General features: G+C 35.8%; 2 protein-coding genes across 2 annotated transcripts; both read left to right on the forward strand.

The window, feature by feature from the left end:
* Positions 1–1118: 1118 nt before the first annotated feature.
* On the forward strand, positions 1119–5428 carry LOC108213035 (transcription factor bHLH68). The gene is made up of 7 exons (XM_017384767.2): positions 1119–1797; positions 2292–2631; positions 2933–3013; positions 3759–3824; positions 4022–4087; positions 4270–4335; positions 5086–5428. Exons 1-7 carry the CDS (start codon positions 1562–1564, stop codon positions 5203–5205), a joined length of 975 nt encoding a protein of 324 aa, XP_017240256.1. The 5' UTR covers positions 1119–1561; the 3' UTR covers positions 5206–5428.
* A 3112-nt stretch (positions 5429–8540) lies between these two features.
* LOC108213066 (peroxiredoxin-2) lies at positions 8541–10170 on the forward strand. Its single transcript, XM_017384807.2, has 3 exons — positions 8541–8825; positions 9003–9082; positions 9671–10170. Exons 1-3 carry the CDS (start codon positions 8671–8673, stop codon positions 9922–9924), a joined length of 489 nt encoding a protein of 162 aa, XP_017240296.1. The 5' UTR covers positions 8541–8670; the 3' UTR covers positions 9925–10170.
* Positions 10171–23789: the final 13619 nt, after the last annotated feature.

Below are 23789 nucleotides of genomic sequence, written 5' to 3' on the forward strand. Positions count from 1 at the left end.
ATTTTCTCTAGTAATAAGTGCAGCAACGGAGCTGAGAGTCTGAGACCAGTACTCATGAGTCATGGCTGCCTTCACAAATCAGAATTTTTCTATTACAAGCTAGTGTCTAGCTATAAGATGTTGATCGATATTCTTGCTCGTTTATTTCTTTTTCAAAACCTTAATTAATCAAGTCCATTATTGAGTTGCCACACAACTTTTACTTTCTAGCTTGCTTAAATAATTACGTTTGATGTAAATAGCCTCTTTCCAAAAATTATTGTTCAATGTATGGCATATTGTCGTGCTGGATCCGGCAAAAATGCTGCTTTTTTATTTTATTTTTATATTGACCAATTTAGAATTGTTTTTTTTTCAGAGGTAATTAAGTTGAAGCTATAACATTACATTGATCATTGGGGCCCTTTGATTTATTTAAAAAAGTGTTTATTGATTATTAGTAAGAAATTATATATAAGTGCAAAGTGACTTTTAATTTATTGTCTGGATAATTTTTTTGTATAACAATTTATCGTGTATAAAAATTATTAATACAACAATAAATTATTGATCCTTTATATTTTTGTAAAATCAAATTTTAAAAATAAAAATAATTCACTAAAAAAATAGGATTTGCAATTTCTCATTCCAACCTTATAAACTATAAGTTTTTTAAACAATCAGTAGGAATAAGGTGTTTCTTAATTATAAATTCGGCTTAAAAAGCCCAGTTATAAGTTTATGATTTATGCCACTGATTTTTTTGTTGAATGTTTTCTAACATCGATTTATAAAGAAAGGTGTAGAATATTTTCTGACAAATTATACTTTATGTTGCTTGAATTATTTTTTAGCTGTTCTAGGCACATATTTACTTGATGTCAGTGCCAACAACAAAGGCGAAAGGACATGGACTGGTTTAGTTTAGTTAAAATGAAATGCTACTAATCTGATTCTGGATACATTTTTCTCCAGCAAATAATCATTGCTAAATTCCTTCTTATATATACTTATTATTTTAAAAAAGATTCACTGTAGTAAAGTTTTAAACTAGTTTCAGTCTTTCAGATGATAATTATTGAGCCCAGAAATAATGAATGATGCACTAATATATAGTTGCTGCTAAGGCCCGTTGATTGGATCCAAAATTTGAGTTTCTTCCTTTAGCTTTCCTATCTTTTATCATTAAGTTGCAGAGAATTGTTACCACCTTTTTTCAACCCCACTTTGCTGATAAAGCTAAAGCTTATACCAAGAGAAAAAAGGAAAGGAAGAAAGGAAATTTCATGTAAAAACAGAAAAGAAAAAGCTAGGAAAGGTAGCAAAGAAATAGATAACACAGAGACAAATAAAGCTTCTCAAAACCCCATAATTTCAAACTCCTCTCTTCTCTTTCTCTCCTAAATTAAGGACCTTGTGAGGTTCTTCAAGCTACTTTCTCTACTTAATTTAAGAGCAGGAAGACCTCTCAAGTAACTTTATATCAACTTTTTTTTAGGATCTCATATTATACTTTATTTAACCAAGTGATTAGCTGAGGAAAGGGCATCTGCTTTCATATGTTGTTGATTTAAGGGGAGGGATGAATAAAAATGTTGTTCATCAGAGCTCACCTGTGCAGCAACTGATGGCGGCTGGCGGTCCGAACTGGTGGAATATGAATACTATGAGGCCACAAAATTCACCGGCTCCTCCACAACATTCTTCGGTCTTGGCTCTTCCACCTCCTAATCAAGTGCAGCAATTTCCTTTGTCATCTATGTCAGCATGGAGTGATACTCAAGAACCTACATATCAGTCACTGAGCCAGCTCCTCATGTACATCTCTCTCTCTCTCTCGCCCTCTCTCCCTCTCTCTCTCTCTCTCCCCCCTCCCTCCCTCCCTCTCTCTCTCTCCTTCCCTCCCTCTCTCTCTCTCTCTCTCTCTCTCTCTCTCTCTCTCTCTCCCTCTCTCCTTTTCTCCCTCCCTCTCTCCCTCTCCCACAAGTTTTTATCAGAAACTAATGGATCGATCATCAAGCTTAGGTTTTTTGAACAAGCATAACATGTTTTATTCCAAGGGTTATGATATCCAAAGAAAATCACTTTGTTTTCAAAGAAGTAACCATGTATCTCTTTCATATGAATCCACATATTTTGATGTTAAAAAATGCAAGCAACTGATATCTCTTGCTTATAGCATGTCTCTCTTGTCAATCACATATGTTTACCATCAGTATATGCATATATTTATTTAGCACATATCATTTGATTATATATCTAATGAATTACTGATTGTGATTAACCGTTTAGTGCTTTAATTAATTTCATAGGGGTGGAATAATGAGCGACGAGGATAAATCAGCTCTGAGCCATATGCAGAAACTGGACATTCTGGAAGAACAGATATTACATCAAGAAGACTCAAATGGCTCCAATTTTGCAGATCATGTAAAACAAGAGAACTTGACAAACCACTATCATCATGTCTATGGTACCACACCAACTACTAATGCAGAAACTCAGCAGGTTAACATATCAAAACCTAGTTGGTCTCATGTGATGTCAGTCTCTTCTCCAACATCTTGTGTTACCACTTTAAGTTCCAGTAACATGTTGGATTTCTCCAACATAAAGGACAGTCGACATCCACCGCCAGATCGCTCATCCGAGGTAATATTATTCGATCACGGATAGATCACCGGGACACTATTTTTTACTTCGTTACAGTGACATAATCATTCCTTCCCATTTTTAATTAGGGTTTGATGCTTACCTTGAAGATTTGTTGTCTAGTGAAAAAAAAACACACACATGTGTGTGAAGTACTTTATGAAAGTTGATTTAAGGGCAATGGACCCCTTTAACAGTTTTATAGAGAAAATTTTCAACATTATTACCTAAACTATGATTAAAGATGGTTAAACATTGATGGGTTTGTTAATTAAATTTTTATCTGTTTGTGGTAAATCAGTGCAACAGCACAGGAAATGGTGGGGCTGCGAAAAGAGCTAGACTTCAACCTTCTTCATCAACACAGTCGTCTACATTCAAAGTACTTAACAAAACTCTCTCTATTTCTCTCTCATAATATTTGGAATTTAACTGTTGTCTTTCTTGATTGTCTACTTGTTGAAGCCTAGTGATTCTGAGAATAGTTATCTAGATGTCCTTTATTTATAATCACATCCACACAAACGTTAAAAGGGTAGAAAATTCACGGTTGGAGGGGAAAATGAAGTGAATATAGAAGTGTTTTATTAATTCTATTGCTTCTCTTTTCACAGAAAAAAGTTACAGAATTGGCTAATAAACATTAATAACTCATTACACCTCATGTCACGTGTAGTCAATTTTGTACTCCTTCTGTCCCATTTATATAATTGGTCATAATTCCAATTTTACCTGTTGCAAAAATATTCGCCAAATACAGTTTATATAGAAAGCTGAGTATTGATTTTATTAAGTTATTTACAAAACACTATACTCCCTCCGTCCCTGAATTGTGAGTATACATTAGGGTCGAGGACGCGGCACGCGCTTTAATGCTTCTATGATGTATAAAAATGACTGGGACGGAGGAAGTAGTTCTTTGGTAACTTTTTTTTTTTTTTTTTTTCACCACGAGTTCTTTGGTAACTTTAGTGTGTTTAAGATGATTGAATAAAACACAAAATCTGATGTATGAACAAAAATAAATAGAACGGAGGGGGTGACTTCTCTGTGTGAAAGTAGCATTTCTCTTTAGTTTATGTATGGAGTAATTAATTTGTAATGTGAAACTCTTTAAATATGTGCAGGTGAGGAAGGAGAAATTAGGGGACAGAATAACAGCCCTGCACCAGCTAGTTTCTCCGTTTGGAAAGGTAATAAATAGAGGCTTCATAATCAAGCTCCAAAACTAATGACTCCATCTCCTAACTAATTAACCAATAATTACAAACAGAAAGAGGAGATTATTATGCTAACACAAAAAAGCCAGATGATAAAGTTATCTTTCTACATGAGTACATGTTCTTAATATTGATTTTAAAGTAATAACAAGTTAATTTAATATTGGCAGACTGACACAGCATCTGTATTGTCAGAAGCACTTGGGTACATAAGATTCCTTCAAAGTCAAATTGAGGTGATGTTTTGTTGCTGTAAAGACTTTTGTTTTGTTTTTACAAACTACCATGAAATGAGTCAGAATGATGGCAGTTCACATTAATATAGTTATAACTTGTGCCAGTGTTCCTCTATGCATTCAACTTCAGACTAGTGTTTCAATGTGTCATTTTTATGGTTTTCTCACCTTGAATGCTGCAGGCCCTCAGCTTGCCGTACTTGGGCAGTGCATCAGCTGCCAACAACTCCAGGGAACAACACTCAGCCGTAAGTTCCTAGGAGTGAATATCAATGTTTCATTTATACTACCGATAGTCGGTCCTACGTCTGTTTCACAATAACTGTCCACTTTGCTTTTTGAACACGTACTTTTAAGTGCATTGAGTTGATATCTCTAATTCACATAATTAAATTTAAATGGGATCGTGATAACTGATATAATTTCCAAAATTTATGTGCAATCTTTGAATTTATGAAAATGCATGGAAAAGCTAAAGCTTACTGTATATTGTGTGATAAAAGAAAGTGATATAAAGTGTGTGCAGTAGCTTTCTCTTTTTGTTGAAAGTTAAATTGGTATGGTACTCCCTTCCTCCCAACTACAAGCCTCCTTGACTAACACGGTTTTTAAAAAATGAATGTTTGACTTAATTTTAATTATATAAAAAGACTTAGTGGAGCACGATCGGATAGCCCAGTGGTTAAGGGTTTATCCTCTGTCGTCCCAGGTCTTGGGTTCGACTCTGGCTCACCCCGAGAATATCTTCGAACAGATACTCACTTTGTAAGGCTATAAGCCATATTAGTCAAAAAAAAAGACTTAGTGGGTTTTAAATAAGTGTAATTTATGAATGTGTTATTGTAATAATCTTAAGTAGATGTTATAAATGGAATATTTATTCTTTTTAAACATCCAAAAAAGGAAAAAGGAAAGTGGTTCATATAAAATGAGATAGCGGAAGTATAATACACACTCACGCACACAATCTAAATTTACCAATTGTAATATTGATGCAGGAATCAGTTGAAGAGGTAAAGGACCTTAAAAGTAAAGGGTTGTGTCTTGTCCCTATATCATGCACCGTCCAAGTCGGGAGTGACAATGGAGCTGATTATTGGGCTCCGGCATCATTCTAAGGTGGCGCCAGAGGCCCGGATCTAAGTACGTACAGCACAAGATCCTAGCTAGCTAGAGGAAGGAGATGATATAACATCATGAGCAGTCACTCTGCTGAAATTTTAAGGCTGATTGCTCATGATGCTATGCATTGCCGCAATTGTGTTTCTAAATCAATTTTTCTTTTTAATTATGTGTGTTAACTAGCCAGCTCCTTAAATTCAAATTCATGTTGCAGCTTCATGTCTTGATAATTCATCATCAACGTCCTTATATGTATAAAACCACCTAATCATATGATTAAGCTCGTCTAATTAGAGTGTGTAGAGATGTATCTCTACCATTATTCGTTGCCTGCAATTATAACAGAGTCGTTATATGCAAATTCTCTCCTGAAATTGCAATACAAGGAGACTCTTGGTTCATGGCTAATGAGACCGATTCACGGGAATTGGAACCTTAAATCCATTTGTTCGTGTTTGGATTAAGCTCATCTAATTACAGTGTGTAGAGATGTATCTCGACCATTATTCGTTGCATGCAATTATAACAGAGTCATTATATGCTAATACTCTCCTGAAATTGCAATATAGGAGGCGTTTGGTTCATGGTTAATGAGTCCGGGTAACGGGAATCGGAACCTTAAACCCGGTGTTTGAATTAGCAATTTTCTGATATGGAATGAGAATCTCAATCCCGCTTGGACAGTAATTATTCCTTATCCTCCTTTTGGGATACCCATTACCATATCCCTCATTCTCATTCCTGATTAGCATTCCCACTCACGATCCAACGTCCCAGTGTTATTGCAAATGCTACAACTACAGCAATTGTGCAAAATACTTGAATAATAAGACCAACATAGAGAGAAAAGGACACACAATGAACATAATGAAGTAGAACACATCAGAACTCACAAAATCAGTATGCACTTCACATGGTTAACAGAACTCCTATGGACTACTTTTTCATAGTATCTTCAGGCTTCAGCATGATCTTGTCGGTCTCTACCGACAACCAACTTGTAAGTTGAAGCTTGTTCCTCCCCTTTCTCTTGGTTGCGCATGTTTGGTATTTTAACTGTTCTTTTCACAAATTTCAGATACAGTCAAATATCGTGTTCTGCACGGTCAAGCCTATTTTAGTCGGTTTAAATGTAACTAGTTTATATCGAAACTGTAGATAAGCTATTTTAGTACTGATATGATTATGACCAGTTAATACAGTATTTCCAAGCATTAGCTTCATGTGTGTTCGATTCTTGCATCCACTGGCCTTTTGGTTCTCAATTCTTTTTAGTTTGTGGCAAGCCAGGAGTCCTTTTTCCTTAAGCTCAGGTTCTATTGCTTATACATTGATTGTCTATGCTAAATAGCATGCAAAATTGTTATGATGAGATTTAAGAAAAATTCTTTTTCAAATTGAAAGTCTTATGTTTAGTTCATAATGTAAGGAATGGAATAGATGAATGAATGAAATTTCTAAATAATTATATTATAGTTCAATTTTCATTACATTCTTTTCAGAATAATTCATCCCAACCAAACACAACATGAAGTCTGTTTGTCTCCGTCTTTAAGCTGAGGTTTAAAGCTATTTATAACGTTATGCTGAAAATGTCTATTTGTGTAACAAATCAAAAATTAAATTATAGTTAGGAATAAGTCAGAGACGGACTTAAATTCAGAAGTTAGTTTGAGATACTTTTTTCAGTGGCTTAATTTTTTAAGTTTTTTTTAAAAATAAAAATTGATGCTGAAAAATGTTTGTTGTGTAACAATAGTCAAAAATTAAATTAAAGTCATAAATAAGCTAGAAATTGACTTAAAGTTAAGAAGTTAGTTTGATATATTTTTTTCGGTGACTTAATTTTTTAAACCTTTTTTTAAAAAGTTGATCATAAGTGATAAGTTACCCATAAATTATTTTTATTTTTGTTATTACATTTTTAACAAGCAATATGTTATCAATAAATCAAAATTATCTAAACAAATATTTTAAATTTAGAGCTTATTACATCAAATCAAATTAAGTCATGCGTCATAATTTTAAACTCAACCCAAACGAACTCATAGTAATATTGTTAAGTCATGTGTCATGATTTTAAACTTATACCAAACAGACTCATAGCAGCAGCAGTATTTTCAGTGTGAAAGCATTTTTTTAATAATATACTCGTAACCCTGATAGATTTGAAAAAAATCACACCCGGTCGCGATTACATCTTAATCACATTCTATCGCCATATAACTTAGGGAAAAAATTTGTTTGAGTTAAACTTGGCTAATTTACAGAGGGCTTGCTTAAATTAGCTCCCTACACGAAAGATATCTGGAAAGGCTGCGAGGACTCAAAATTCCTCTCCATAAGCTTAATGATAAAATTCTCTGGTACTCATATACTGAAATTTGAACAAATATCTTCCTGCATTTGGGAAAAAATGGACTTAACAATAACAAAATGTGCCGCACAGATGAAATGTAGATGGTGAATCATATAGTTGTGCATGGTATGCTTTGTGTGGCCCCTAAATTCACTGGAGAATCTTTTCTTAACTTGTATGTCCCGGACTCACGAATGTGGCGCTTTAACAGAACCTGGAATCAGTTTCAGAGGATTCGGCCTTTCATGCAACTTACAATTCATATGCCTTGCTCTGTGACTGTAAGCCGGTGATCATATTTCCATTGTCTTATATGATTCTCTATTCTCATTCACTTCTATTCACGCAACACTCCGTTTCCACGTCCCCGTCTAGATTTGTAGATTATCTAAATTCTTATGTTTGGAATCGTGTATTTAAAATTTGATTCGCCTAGTTGCATACAGAGTGTGAAAATTTTAGTTCGTGTTTAGAAGAATAAGTATTAATCTGCATCAACAGATCATAAAGTTGTTTAATGTAGATCATTGTATTTCAGTTTTTTCTTCCAAAATTCAGTATTTGACTCAATTTTTGAATATTTTTATTTTATACCAAATTTCACCAGCTATTTATAAATAAATTAAAATTAAAATATAAACAAAAGAGTTTTCCAAGCTTATTTATTCAACTTTATAACTTGGTCTCATGTATCCGTACTTGACTTCTAGCTATCTACTAATCTGTCGCTCGTTTGACTTATTCCCTCGAGGTATCTTGACCTGGTAAACATCTACTATCAGTACATGTCAAACTCCTCCACGAGACCACTAGTCTGCTACTACTATACATGACTATCTAAATTATTCATAGAGAAAAACAATCGTAGAGAAAAACTGTTTTTCAAAAACAAAACCACCTAATTTTTGTAATTTATGGACTCTCTAAATTTGTGTATTGTTCAACGGACTCTAAAAAGGAGATAAAATAATGCTAACAAACTTGAGTAACGTCCGTCAGCTAAGTAGTTAATATAGAGACAGAGACAAAGAGCATTTCCAGGTGATTGATCACATCACAGAGCTTAATCTAATCATACATTCTACTAAAACTGAAAAAAAAAATGGCTCCAATTGCTGTCGGTGACACGATTCCTGACGGAAAGTTGCATCGTCACGACGAATATGATCAGCTTGAAGAGGTTTCCATGCACTCTCTAGCTGCTGGTAAGAAGATTGTCATGTTTGGCATTCCTGGTGCCTTCACTCCTACTTGCAGGTACATTTGTGCATTGCAAATATCGTTAATGATTAACGATTTATTGAAGATCTGGAGCTAATTGTATATGTACGTATGGTATACAGTTAGCTCCAGATCATACACATGTATGTGTATGTACATGCATGTGTATTTCGATTTCTTTTATATTAGAATTGCTGTTTGGAACCGTGACAGTGTGAAGCACGTGCCTGGATTTATCGAGAAAGCTGAGGAGTTTAAGGCTAAGGGTGTTAGTGAGATCTTGCTGATCAGTGGTATGGTTTCTTAGTTTTAGCATGGCTATTGCTTTTCACATTGTTATTATTTTACTTCATTTTTGTTATTTGTACATCTGAAGTGGATAGATAAGTGTGTGATCGAGTGTTTCCCTGTTCTGATGTATGATTTACTTGCTAATCTTGGACTGTTAGGAATCCTGATTAGATTGCAATGAAATAAATTTTTGCATTCCTGTTTCGAATAATAAAATGTTGAGATTGAAAGGTAAAAGTCAGATTATGGAAGCAGCCCTGGATTTTAACAGACGGGCAATAAAATGTTGTTTCCTCTGAGTTGATAGCGCGTCGTGGTCCAATTTTAGTATGAATGGATACAAAATCTTTCACAAAATGACGGAATGAGCCTCCTGTATTCATATATATAGCACCCAAAAAAACACCACACCTCAATTGCCTTGTCATTTTTTGTAAAAATTTGTAGCCAATTTTGTGCATGTAGCACTACTCTTTTAGTATTGATCTTCGTTGCAAATCCGTCTTTCGAGTGAGTGAAAGTGATAGGTATATTATGGCCCTGATTGTTTAGGAAGGACAATGATAATGAGAATGTGTTGTTTGTTGCAGTTAATGATCCATTTGTGATCAAGGCATTTGCAAAGACTTACCCAGACACCAAGTTTGTCAAGTTCCTAGCTGATGGATCTGCCAAATACATTCATGCTCTTGGCCTCGAGCTTGATCTTTCTGAGAAAGGGATGGGCATTCGTTCTCGCAGGTTTGCTGCAGTTGTTGATGATCTCAAGGTGAAGACTATTAACCTTGAAACCGGGGGAGAATTCTCAGTTTCTGGCGCAGAGGATCTCCTCAAGACTCTCTGAGTTCTCAGTCCTTTTCTGCTGATTTCTTTCTCAGAATTAGTATAATTCGTGTTGTTTTTGCAAAACCTAATTTCCGAGAGTGCTAGACTTTTTTAAGAAATTATAATGACATGTGGGTATTTAGGACTTCATCATTTCTTCGGTGCAAGGGGTTATTCTTGTTTATTTTTGAATTTATGAAGATGTTGATATATAAGCAGTTTATTTATTCCGATGAAAGGTAAGGATGATTTTCATGTTGATCAACGAAGTACAACTGTAGGCCATAACTCGAAAGTTTGTAAGTTCTTTAGTGAGGACAGGAAGAGCTGGGATGAAATTAAGGTAAAATTTGGGCTTTAACCAAGTTGATGTAGATGCTATAGTTATCTACTTGTATTTCTGAGTGTGGCACTAAAGACATGATTGCCTGGATCCATTCAAGTAAAACATGGCATAAAATCATGCTTGCGATATAGGGCTGCACCGGTTTAAAGGCTAGAGCAGAATTTGGAGTCATAACAACATTCTGGTTCGAAATCTTCTCAGGAATAAAGGAGTGTCTGTCCTTATTGACTGTACTATGTGTGTTGGTGATATTAAACACTTGTTAAAGTTGTTTTTCGATTGTACATTTGCTCAAGAATGCTGAAATGATATGGGTATTGTATACGACATTGAGGGATGTAGAAAGTGCACCAAATTGACTTCTAAACAGGATGTGTAGTGAATCAGATGAGAATTCGGGTAAAATTCTGCAGTTCTTTGGGGTGTGTGGTTTGCCAGAAACAAGCGAATTTTTTAGAACAAAAACATGTCTCCAAGATTCACTATAAATTGGGTCATGAATCAAATAATAGAGTGGCGTGCTGCTAACAAAAATGAATATTGATATGTTTGTTAAAGAAGGCCAGAATTCATTTACAGTGGGCTTGGTTCTATGGATGGGCGCGGGGCACTTCGGGTTCTATGGATTCACTATAAACGGGGAACGGGGATTCCCGCGGGGATTCGGGAAATTTAATTTTTAATAAAAAAATAATGACTTTATGTTATATAATATACTTTTTAATAAAAAAACAAAATACTAACTCCTAATATACTAATAAAATAATATTATCTCATATTTTCAACATCAAATCATATTAAAATTGATTTATAATATAAATAAAAGATAATTTTGAAATTATAAAATATATTATATTACAAATATAATTATAATCGACCAATAAAAATAAAGATTATTTTTTAATTTTAATAATACTATATAAACTATCTATTTTTAATTATTTATTTAGTATAATATATATAAACATATTATTGTTTTTATATATACACAATCGGGGTCGGGGATCGGGGCGGGGAGACACGAATCCCCGACCCCGCCCCGATCCCCGAATTTTTAATAAAACTTTACCCGATCCCCGCCCCGCTCCCGAAAAATTCCCCGAATCCCCGACCCGAACGGGGCGGGGATCGGATCGGGGTCGAGCAGGGCGGGGTGAATGCCCATCCCTAGTTCTACTTGGTTCTCAGAAATTGTCAAGGACGGTATATCAGAGGAAAAACGAGATGACTTGCAGGCTCTGTACAAGTTGTAGAAGCAGAAACAATAGTCATTCTTGATATCGTGGCTTGAGGAACTACCAGCGGGTACTGTCATTATAAAAAGTGATTCTCTCCTCAGTGTCAACGCAGTTAACAAAAGCTATCTGACTAAACTACCTGGAGCTTGGTTCTTTGGTGCAGCAATGTAAAAATATTATCCATAGTAGAGGTGGAATTTCGGTACTACGTGCTAAGAAGTGGGCAAACAAGATAGCTTAATGATTCCAATTTCTTGTGAGCTAACACTCTGTTTGGTTGGCATGAATGGAATCAATTTAGCCCAGAATGGAATGGACCATTCCATTCCAAAAATAAAAATTCTGTTTGGTTGGCCCAAAGAATGGAATAGCCCATTCTTTTATCCATTCCAATCCTTCAACTAATCAGACAATCGATTCATTTTTGAAAGCGCGGGTTAAGCCCATTCCATTCATTCTTTCCGCCTCCCACGCATCTCTCAATTCGCCTCTCTCTCGCCTCTCTCCGCTCGCGCTTTCCGCCTCTCACGCATCTCTCTCCGCCTCTCTCTCTCTCTCGCCACTCTCTCTCCGCCTCTCTCTCGCCTCTCTCTCTCCGCCTCCCTCTCGCCTCTCTCTCCTCCTCTCTCTCTTGCATCTCTCTCTTCCTTTTCTGCCTCTCCCCCTCTCTACTCTCTATTTATCTCTTTTATCGACTGAAAACTTTGTGAATCCATAATTCATCTCGTTTGAAGACGAAGTTTAAGCCTCAATCAGATATTTGAAGCTTCGATTGAATTATCCAAACAGGTTTTAAATCGATATTGGAGCTTCGATTGATCTATCCAAACAGGTTTTAAATCTATTGATTTAGATAAAAATTTTCCACTTCTTATCATAATTTTTTACTCCTTATCATAATTTTTCAATATTGGATTGCAATTTAGGAGCTGGGTATAACTTCTGACGAGGCTTTGAGCTTGGAAGAGTTACCTAAGAGCGCTGTTATACTTGGTGGAGGGTAAACTTTTCTCGTCATCTCTTATTTCTGCTAATTATTTAAATCATGTTACAAACCTCAGGTTGATTACAAATTTGTGCTTTAGAAAAGAACTTCCCCTCAGGTTGATTAAAAATGATGTCTTAATGACATTTTCCTCATTTTGCATATTAGTTTGTTGCAAATTTTAGTACACAAGTCAATCTATTCTCTCTGTGGCTAAGGAACTTGTAAATTGTCATTTGCCATCATATGAACTTGTAGATTAATAGCTATTATGAGCTCTAGGCAGGTTAATGATTTTGTTATCAGCCAGTATATATAATAACATGGTGATAGATATACTTTGCTTAATGTTTACGCATCAGCCACTATCAATTCTGACTGGCGCGTTAAGCACCTAGGAGGCTGTTCTGATAATATCCGAGCCTTGCTTTATCTAGTGTTTTACATGCTTTGAATATGCTTAAACTGCACTTCTATTTCAAATGTTTTTTTTGATATGCTGTAGAATTTTTTTAGATTGTGTGCTACGTGTTTAATTAAAAGCCTCTAAGAACAGCAACATGGTTATATGCAGTAATGGCACGGCTTCCGTTAAGTAAAAGAAATTCTAGGCGAAGGAAGAGAATTATGCTATATATGGTGTGGCTGAAAATGATTGCTTCAATATCTTAATTTTATACTATATTTTATACTAAAATCTTTGTTCCTTGTGCAATTCTTCTAATTTTATACTATATTGTTCTTAGATTTTACGTAATTCTGATTAATTTGAGTAATTTAATTTAGTTCCCATCCCCATGTGAGCATGGGCACTACAGTTTTGTCCTAGTCGCCACTTAAAAGTTTCGTCCGTATGAAAACCCTGTTCACTATATTGCAGCACAGCAGCCTCAATCTCTCTGAAGACAATGCCTTGGATGTGCTGTGAACTCAATGTACATGCACTGTATACCAGATCCCCTTAATCACAGTAGTATTAATTAGTGATCTAATATTTTTCACAATAAGTGTTGGATTTTGTTCGAATTATATACTTTTTCTACCAAACAAAATCGACTGATATCACTCATGCACTACACATACATCTGGGGAAAAGTTGCATCTCAGAGTATTTATGTTAAGACTTTGTAACTTTGTCTCCCTGTTCCTTGACAAACGCGGACACAGATCTCTTTTATGTTTTCTGTTTATTTGGGTAGTCTGTTCTGTATAAGAATTTTCATGTACATAACATACATATGTTGTTTTTGTAATACATTCATTCTTTAATCTGGCTTGTATTACAGGAGATGTGCTGTTGTTGTTCAAGAAAATGATCAAGTTGATGGTCACATCATTTAGACCACTGTAGGCGGCAGAAATGGTGAACCGAAAAGGGTAAACACCAGTAATTTACCTTTGTATTATATGCTAGTTCATAGCACTCCTTTTGTCAAAATTTCTATTAGACTGAACCTGCATCTTAGACTGAATGTGGCTTCATCTTAAATTTCTGATATTGTTCAGAGTGCTTTATTCCCTGATGCTGGCTTGGAAAGTGGACTTGGTCATGCTGGAGAAGTGAGAGGGCTAGTAATAGTTCGAAATCTTGACCTCTTCTTGGAGAAATTTTGTATTTTATTTGTAAATTATGAAGGAGAATGAGTAGTGGTCAAAGTTTGGATTTTTTTGTAAATTTTTAATATATATTATAGTTGATTTAGGTACTACTAATTTGTGTAATGAAATGTGAAGTATGCTATTGACATGTAATTAATTCATTTGTCTATTTGATTTATAAATTCTGGAAGTTAAAATTTTATATAAAAAATTTCCTAAAAAATAATTAATTACCATTCCATTCCCTTGAGTAACCAAACAACTCAAATGAATGGAATGGTTCATTCCATTCCAATCATAAAAAAAATGAACCAAACAAGAGTTTTGAATTGATCATTCCATTCAACCTTCTTTCCATTCTTTCACCATTCCATTCTTAATCTCATTCCATTCCAAACAAATTTCATTCCTCCCAACCAAACACAACATAATAGTTTCGTTGTTAATTCTGTTGTCTTTGTTGGAGACTCTTGTATCAGATACTTTGCTGATTAAATGAAAATCGTTTCATTCAAAAATAACCATAATTCACATTAGATTATTAAATCTAAAATAACAATCAAACACAATATTAAAGGAAGCTAGATAAAAAAAAGTTGAATTCATATCATTGTCGCGTGTTGGTTTATATGCTCCTTAGAACAACTTCAAAAGATTAACTATTTGATATCCAAAATTATAATTTTGAGAAATATGATTAAAAACACAACTTCAAGAATGTCCTAAGCATTTTCTAAAAGTTTAGGATACTCATCTCATTTCTCATTTATCGGGAATTGCTAACTATTCTTCATTTTATTTTTTAAAATAAAATATTCATTTTCTAATTTTTTTACACTCTTTTAATATTATCTTCTTACTAATAGATTTTGAACGTATACTATAAAAATAATAGAAAACTGCAAATAGGGATAATTGTTGGATTTATCATTCAATATAATTCAATAATTTACTAGAAGTTGAATAATTTATAATACATATATTCAGGGACGCTAGAATACTATTGAAAATGCTCTAACCGAACATAAAGACCGAACGTAAAGAGATGCGTAGATACCAAATATATTTATATATGGTTTAACTCGTCGTTAACTCATCCCAGATTATATATGTTTAGTTGTATCGAATATTACTTGAAATCATCGAAGTTGAATACATAAATTTTTTTTTTTTTATCATCTTAACATCAATTGCAAATCCGATGTTTATCGATTTCTCTATGGATGGTGTAAGGATATATATGAATTGATGGATTTTCGATTTTGATAATTAAGTATGTTATTTTACACCAACTATGAGAAAGATTGTAGAAGGGGGGGGTTGAATACAATCTTTTACAAATTTAAAAGATTCAAGGATGATACACTAAAACACAGTAAACAGAAAAACACCAAGTATTAAAAATACGGGTGGATTGAATGATCCACCCGTGAGATTTTATATAGAAGAATCTGTGGATTGTTTACAATTCGCACAGCTGCTGGTTCATCACTCAACAAGTTCTAACTCTCAGATTTTTCTCTCAAGTAATTTTAACAAGTTCAACTGATGCTACTAACTTGGTTATATACTCCAAGTTTTACAAAGCTTCTAGCTAGAATACAAAATGCACTCTAATCTAAAAACAATGCTGCACAACTTTGTCTTATGCATGCTTTCTGAGATGTCTTCATCTTTGACCATCATCTTGATTTGATCCAGATTGCACTGCATGAGATAAGTATGTTTCTGCTTCTTCTTTATTTTCCTAATTAGGCTTCCATGTCTATTTTAGTGTAATTCGATCCATGTGATTTGTCAGACTTAAGCTCTAGTCACTTTCAACTGCTCTTTGCTTCATCAGTTGAAAGTTCTGGTTACTTTCAACTGCTCTTGACTTCATCAGTTGAATGCCCGGCTCATCAGTTGAATGAATTACAAACTTCATCAGTTGAATGCTGTTCCAGTCTCATCAGTTGAATTCCTCAGCATCATCAGTTGAACACTTTGTCTTCAGTTGAATGCTTGATTTTCATCAGTTGAAACATCATCCAGTCTTCATCAGTTGAATAGTTACATCTCATCAGTTGAATATCCTTCACTTAGATAAAATTACATGGCATTGGATATTTACAATTAGCCATCCTATTCTACCCATCCGTTGATAATTCCCAAAGACAAGAAACATAACAATTACAACTGAAATTTGATAAAGGTTCTAAGTAAGACATGTTACAAAATGTTTATGTTATCATCAAAAATTATTGATTCCTAACAATCTCCCCCAATTTATGACTGGAGAAGATGCAGACATAAATTCTACACTTGATGATAACAAAAACATTAATAAAATAAAATGCAGAATTTAAATACAAGAGTTAGAAAAGATTACAGATGATTATGCTCCTCTAGACTGAGCAGTTACTTGTTCCTAGAAGATCTTCTTCTTCTGGACTTAAGTTTTTCTTCAAGAATATTAATTTGCTTCTGAAAGATCCTGTAGAACCATTCTTCATCACTATCTTGTCTGTTGAGCTTGGATTGGAGAGTCTTCAGAGTATTCAAGCTAGCAACCTTGAGTTGATCTTTAGGTCTGAAAAATCTCCTAACACCTTGATTGTCCCTAAATTCCATAACTGGAGTAGGTTCATGATGAATTTTCTTTCCAGTGTAGGGAATTTTCAGCCTTCTTTGTAGACTAGCATCTGAGTTCCATTCCTTCCTGATCTCAAGGATTCTCTTTAGTACCATTTGCTTTGCAGGTGGTGTAAATCCTCCAGTCCTCTTCATAGATCCATATATTTTTGTTAGAGAACTGAATCCCTCAGAATTCAGAACTCTGTGAAGAGGCCAGATGACATCACCCTTGTTTTTGTAAGAGAATACCAATCTTTCAGGTAACTTTGAAGTTGCTTCTATTCCTCTTACTTCTTGAAGATCATCCAGCTCCAGATCCAACTCAGAAATTTCTTCAATGTTAGCAATGATGAGATAGTCATCAGGGTTCTCAGGTTCTTTTGGAGGTTTAGGAGGGTTAGCCATCCTTTTAGCCACAGATTTGACTTTCTTCTTTGGCTTGGAAGGTTCTTGAACAAGAAAAGCTGGAATTGGGATATCTTCCAAGTCAACTGGCTCCTCCTTTGGCATTATTGGCTCATCATGGAAGTTGACATCTGGATGTACCACTGTGGTGTCCTTGATTGGAGAAGAAGGCTTTGAGATAGGCTTTTCTGGCACTTCTTCTCTTCTCTTGGCTGCCTCAGGCATCTTAGTCTTAGATTTGACTCTCTTTTTCTTTGGAGAAGATTCAAGAGGCAATCTTTCCTCATTTAAAAGCTCAGCTGCCAACTCCTCTTCCAGCTCAATAGCATACCTTTCATCAACCTCTATTTGATTTAAAGTGAGTTGGGATTCAAACTCCTCTTTTTCACATTCTCTGGCCACCTCTTCAGCTTTTGCAAATGAGTAGTGAGGATGGCCAGTTCCAATAAACAGCTTCTGGCCTTCTCTATGGATGATGGCAAAATGAGCCTTTAAGGCCACATCTGCACAGTCTTTATAACTTTTGATTTCTTGGCCCAAAAGCTTGTATTCATTTTTGTCAGGCCTGGCTAGTGGAAAGTAGATTGAGCTTGAGTCTTTTCCAGGCCTGGAGTAACCACAATTGTTTGGAAACAGAATTGGCTTGAACTCATTCAAAAATGATGGCTCACCCTTTTCTGTCTTGGAGGGAATAACAATCTCAGGTGTGATTACCCTGAGAATTGTGGTTGTGGTTGGAAAAGAGATTTGAGCTGTGGTGGCTGTAGAAGATGTAGATGATTTCTTGCCCAATTGAGCCACTCTCTTTGCAATGGAGTCCAATTCTTTCATCCTTTCAATCTTTTGCTTTTCCCTTTCAGTGTGGAAAGGAGGAGGAATTTGACTGATCAATTCTGCAGGAGTTGGTAATTCTTTCTCCCCCTTTTTGTTAGCAGCAAGTGTAAGGGATGGACTGGGAAGAGAAGCACCAGAGGCAAGAAGAAGATGTTGAAGGAGTCCAGTCTGAATTCTTTGATGCTGCAACATCTCATCCATTCTAGAGTTTAAGATATAGACATTGCCTTCCAGAGCTTCTACTTGCTTTTCCAATTGCAGTTGTTTTTGCTCAGAACCAGAAATAGCTGATTTGACCTGAGCTGGAAGCTTTTCATCAATTTGTTTGGTCAGATCAGTCTTAACAGAGGCAATGAGACAATTGAGATGCTCTATCTCTTTCTGAAAGTGGAGAGATTGATATTTGTGAAGCTTGAGGTTTTCCAGAGCTTGACTGGCAATGGTGGCAGAGATGGCTTGAGAGGAGGATGAGCTTCCAGGTTGTGATTGAAGAAGAGTGGAGGCTTGCCTTTCCAGCTCCATGCTAACAACAATTGCATTGGCAGACTGCATGGAGAGCCATGAAGGCAGAGAAGTTGTAGGTTGTTCACCAAGAGATTCCTCAAGAGCATCATTGAGGTCTTCATCACTATCATCATACTGAAAATCATCTCCAGCATTGGCAGGCAGAGCTGTAAATGCCTCCTTTGCTCTAAGCATGGAAGATGTAGTGTGAATCAGATTAAGGTGCCTCTCAGCTGCTTGATTATCCAATCTTGCAAAATCTTGAATGGAAGACATTCCATGAGTAAAAGTCTCAGGGTCTAGTGAAACACTATCCAATATGGATCTATATTCAGCTTGAATCTCTTGTTCACTAAACCCTTCATTGACACCTGCATTTCTCTCATTATCTCTCTTTTCTTGCATCAAGGGCTCCCCTTGGCTCACCACACAACTCACCTCTCCCTCACTTACCCTTACTAAAGGGTCACTCATATCCTCTCCTTTTTCCTGGCTAGAAGAAAATGCCAGACTCTCCACACCCTCTCCTTTTGCCAGCTCACTAGGCTGCCTCTCCACTCCATAGCTCACTCCACTCAATCCTAAAAGTGTTTGTGCTACCATGTGATCAACTGCTGTAGAAGAAGGTAAAGTAATTGAAGTAGTAGCAGTTGTCAACTGATGAGAGACATCAGTTGAAACATGAGTAAAGGAGGCATTCAACTGATGAGAGCTGTTAAGCAGATCAGTTGAAGGACAAACACTTGTCAACTGATGAGAAAGATCAGTTGAAGAAAATGAAGAAATAGGTTTAGAGGCTGTGATAGTTGAGTCTGTGGTGATTGATTTTAATGGTATATCCACAGAGCACACTTTCACAAAAGAAGGAATTGGAAGAGAAAGATCCAACAAATCATCAAAGTGATGATGACCAATCTCAGAGGGGGACTTCTCCATGAAATCTAAAGATGGAGAATTTACAAGTGTGGTGTGAATCAATTCCACATCCACAGAAGAGGTTGGGGATTGTGTTTGAGTTGTAGAAATAGTAAGATCATGAATATGGGTAATTGGATTTACTGAAGAAGGGGGCTGTGACTCCACATTTATTGGAGTCACATCAATCTGAATTTGAGAAATGACAGGAATACATTCCTGTGTGTGTGCAGAGTGCTTTGATTCATCACTTCTTTTCTTCTTTCTCCCATAGGCTTTAACAGGTGAAGAAGTGGTGTCCCTCCCCCTTTTTGACTGTGTCCTTGGCTGAGGACTGTTTTCAATAACAACATCCTTTTGGGAGGATGCTGCTAGGGATGTGCTTAAATCCATATTAACATCTACAGTCTTTTGGGAGACTGCAGAGTGGCTAGGCTGGTTAGCACTCACCTCTCCATCCTTATCCTTAGGGTTTCTTTGATGATCACCCTTTCCCTCCCCCTTACTTCCTCCAATCACACTCCCCTCAGGCTTGTGTTTCTTAGTTTTTACAACAGATGCCTTTTGGGAGGCATCTGAGGTTGGTTTAGAAGACTTGGTTTTAGAGGGTTTTGCTACTTGTGTAGGCTGTTGATGGGCCTCTTCAACAGCCCTGATAGCAGAAAGCAAAGAAGTTGAGGGTTGAGAGAGAGTAGTAGGAAAGCCATGTACCTCTTTGTGCTTTCCAGCCTCCATTGTTGGCAGGTACACCACCTCCAAGGAGGGGTATAAATTCATCCTAAAGAGGTCTTTAAAGACTCTCTTTTCCTGCACAAAACTGGGAAGCTTGGCTTCCTTGTTAGTAATAACTAGCTTATCATTGAGATGATTAGCTAGCATCATAAGAAATCTGACATAATATATATTCCTAGGTCTATCAGTTTTATCACCTAGTTTCTCCCCAATTTCTTGGATCATCAAACCACCAAAGTTGAAATATTCATTAGTCAGGTACATGTAAAGCATTTGTAAGATCTGGGAAGTAAGAGCATTGAAATTACTAATCTTACCAGAAAATGCCTTAATAAAAGCATCACATAAATAACTCCATTCTCTCCTAAGACCCCTTCTTTCTATTTTACCTAAGGCATCAGTTGGCAAAACATAATTCATGGCATAAAGTAAATTAACCAACTGATTATCACTAGGCAAAGATAAAACAGTATTTTCAGGAATCTTAAAGCATGCTTTCATAACATCAGCATTAACAGAGTAAGATTTATTATTGACAGAGAAAGTTAGAGTTTCATGCTCACTATTAAACTCTGCAGAGGTCCACATTTCCTCAACTATTTCATGGTAGATGATGGGAGCTTCAGTCATAGCATAAGAGAGCTGGCTTGACTTGATGAACTCCATCATCCTGTGATACTCTTTCTCCTCCACAGCCTTGGTATCCACAAATGACGCAAAGTTGTTCTTCTCATAGATAAACCCACTTGGTGCAGTGTACTTCTTCATTGGTGCCATTGCAGTTACAGAGAAAGCTTGAAGAAGAATTAGAACTTGTTTTTGCACAGAGAGAGAAGAGAGCTTTGAGAATTCGAAAGAGTAAGATGAAAAGAAATGAAAATAGATTAAAACACTTAAATACTTTCTCAGAAAATTGCTGTGATTGGCTGAGAAATTACCGTTGAGAAGAAATTACTCTTATTGAACTCTACAAAAATTACACACACGATCGTGTGTATAAAGTAGGTGAGAGACAAAAGAAATTTCAACGGCTCAGATCTGATAATACTTTCAACGGATGAAATAAGCGCCTCTTTAAACTTCCTATTCAACTGATGAAGATCAGTTGAAGGCGTCTTCAACTGGTGTCATCAGTTGAATGAAAAACAGCGCAGGAGGATATTGTGTCAAACATCAGTTGAAACAATTTCACTAGTTCATCAGTTGAAATATTATAGATTTTATCCAGAATTATAATTAATTCAATTTTGATAAATCAAAATTAATCAAATTCTGGCTGCCAAATTACAGAAAAATTCACTCTAAATTAGGAGAAATTTAACATACCTAATTTACTCACCAACCTTGTGAATGTGGATTCATCAAGAGGCTTTGTGAAGATATCTGCAATTTGTTCTTCACTTGGAACAAAATGCATTTCAACAGTACCAGCCATCACATGTTCCCTTATGAAGTGGTATTTGATGTCAATGTGCTTGGTTCTTGAGTGTTGTACTGGATTTTCAGTTATAGCAATAGCACTGGTGTTGTCACAAAATATTGGGATTTTTGAGAGGTTTAATCCATAATCAAGTAATTGATTTCTCATCCACAATAATTGTGCACAACAGCTTCCAGCTGCAATGTACTCAGCCTCAGCTGTAGAGGTTGATACAGAATTTTGCTTTTTGCTAAACCAAGAAATCAGTCTGTCACCAAGAAATTGACATGTGCCTGTTGTACTTTTTCTATCAATTTTGCATCCTGCAAAATCAGCATCTGAATATCCAATTAGATCAAATCCAGAGTCTTTAGGGTACCAAATGCCAAGATTTGGTGTTCCCTTAAGATATCTGAATATTCTTTTTATAGCAATAAGATGTGATTCTTTAGGATCAGATTGAAATCTAGCACAGAGGCATGTAGAAAACATAATATCTGGTCTACTAGCTGTCAGATATAAAAGAGAACCAACCATGCCTCTATAATTAGAGATGTCCACAGATTTCTCATTAGGACTTAACTCTAATTTGGTGGCTGTTGGCATGGGAGTCTTAGCTTCTTTGCAATCCAATAAATCAAACTTTTTAAGTAGATCATAGATGTACTTAGTTTGATTTATGAATATACCTTCCTTTACTTGTTTAACTTGTAAACCAAGAAAGTAGGTGAGTTCTCCCATCATGCTCATTTCATACTGACTCTTCATAAGATTAGCAAACTTCTTGCAAAGTTTCTCATCTGTAGAACCAAAAATTATATCATCTACATAAATTTGAACCAGAATAAAGGCACCATTTACATTTCTGTAAAATAGTGTTTTATCCACAGTTCCTCTGGAAAAATGATTATCTAATAAGAATTGAGACAGAGTGTCATACCATGCCCTTGGTGCTTGCTTTAGTCCATAGAGTGCTTTTAATAAAAAGTAAACATACTCTGGAAATTCTGGATCTTCAAAACCAGGAGGCTGACTGACATATACCTCCTCTTCCAGTTCACCATTTAGAAAAGCACTCTTGACATCCATTTGATAAACTTTAAAGTTGGCATGAGCAGCATAAGCTAGGAACATTCTTATTGCTTCCAGTCTTGCAACTGGTGCAAAGGTCTCATCAAAATCAATTCCTTCAGATTGAGAGTATCCTTTAGCAACAAGTCTGGCCTTGTTCCTGGTGACAACTCCATTCTCATCCACCTTGTTTCTGAATACCCACCTTACTCCTACAATTGTTTTATTTTTAGGCTTAGGCACCAGCTTCCAAACATTGTTTCTCTCAAATTGATTTAATTCTTCTTGCATAGCAAGAACCCAATCAGCATCTTTGAGAGCATCTTCTATGACTTTAGGTTCATCCTGTGAAAGGAATGCACTGTACAAACACTCATCTTGAGTTGCTCTTCTTGTTTGTACAGATGCATTTGCATCTCCAATAATTAGCTCAAAAGGATGATCCCTTGTCCACTTTCTTTGTGGTGGAAGTGATTGTCTTGATGATGTGGCTTCATTGTTGAAGTTCAGGTTTCCATGTTGGAAAGCTCCCCCTAAATTTGACATCTCATTATTTCTAGACTGATTGAAACTTTGAGACATTCTTTCAACTGATGATCCTTGAGGTGTTTCAACTGATCCCTCCAATGTAGTTTCAACTGATGCTTCAGTTGAATTTCCAGTTGCAGTTGTTCCTTGCACTAGAGAGTCATCAGTTGGAATATTAATTCCAGGATTAATTCCAACATTTTGAATAATGTCATCATCATCATCACTGTCATACAGATCACCTTCACCTTCATTTTCAAATCTGAGATTATCATGAAATCCTTCATCTGAGAATCCTTGAATCTTCTTATCATCAAAAACCACATGGATTGATTCCATAACAATGTTGGTTCTCAGATTATATACTCTAAATGATTTTCCATCAGAGTATCCAACAAAAATAGCTTCATCTGCCTTGGCCTCAAATTTTCCAAGATTTTCACCTTGATTTCTTAGAACATAACACTTGCATCCAAATACATGAAGAAAGCTAGTTGTTGGCTTCTTTCCTTTGAAGAGTTGAAAGGGAGTTAGATTATGAGGTTTGGTAATTAGTGAAATGTTTTGAGTGAAGCAAGCAGTGTTCACAGCTTCAGCCCAAAAATAGGTTGGAAGTTGAGCTTCATTAATCATGGTTCTTGCAGCCTCAATAAGAGTTCTATTCTTCCTTTCAACAACACCATTTTGTTGT

Source organism: Daucus carota, chromosome 3 (assembly GCF_001625215.2).
Source record: "Daucus carota subsp. sativus chromosome 3, DH1 v3.0, whole genome shotgun sequence".
NCBI lineage: Eukaryota > Viridiplantae > Streptophyta > Magnoliopsida > Apiales > Apiaceae > Daucus > Daucus carota.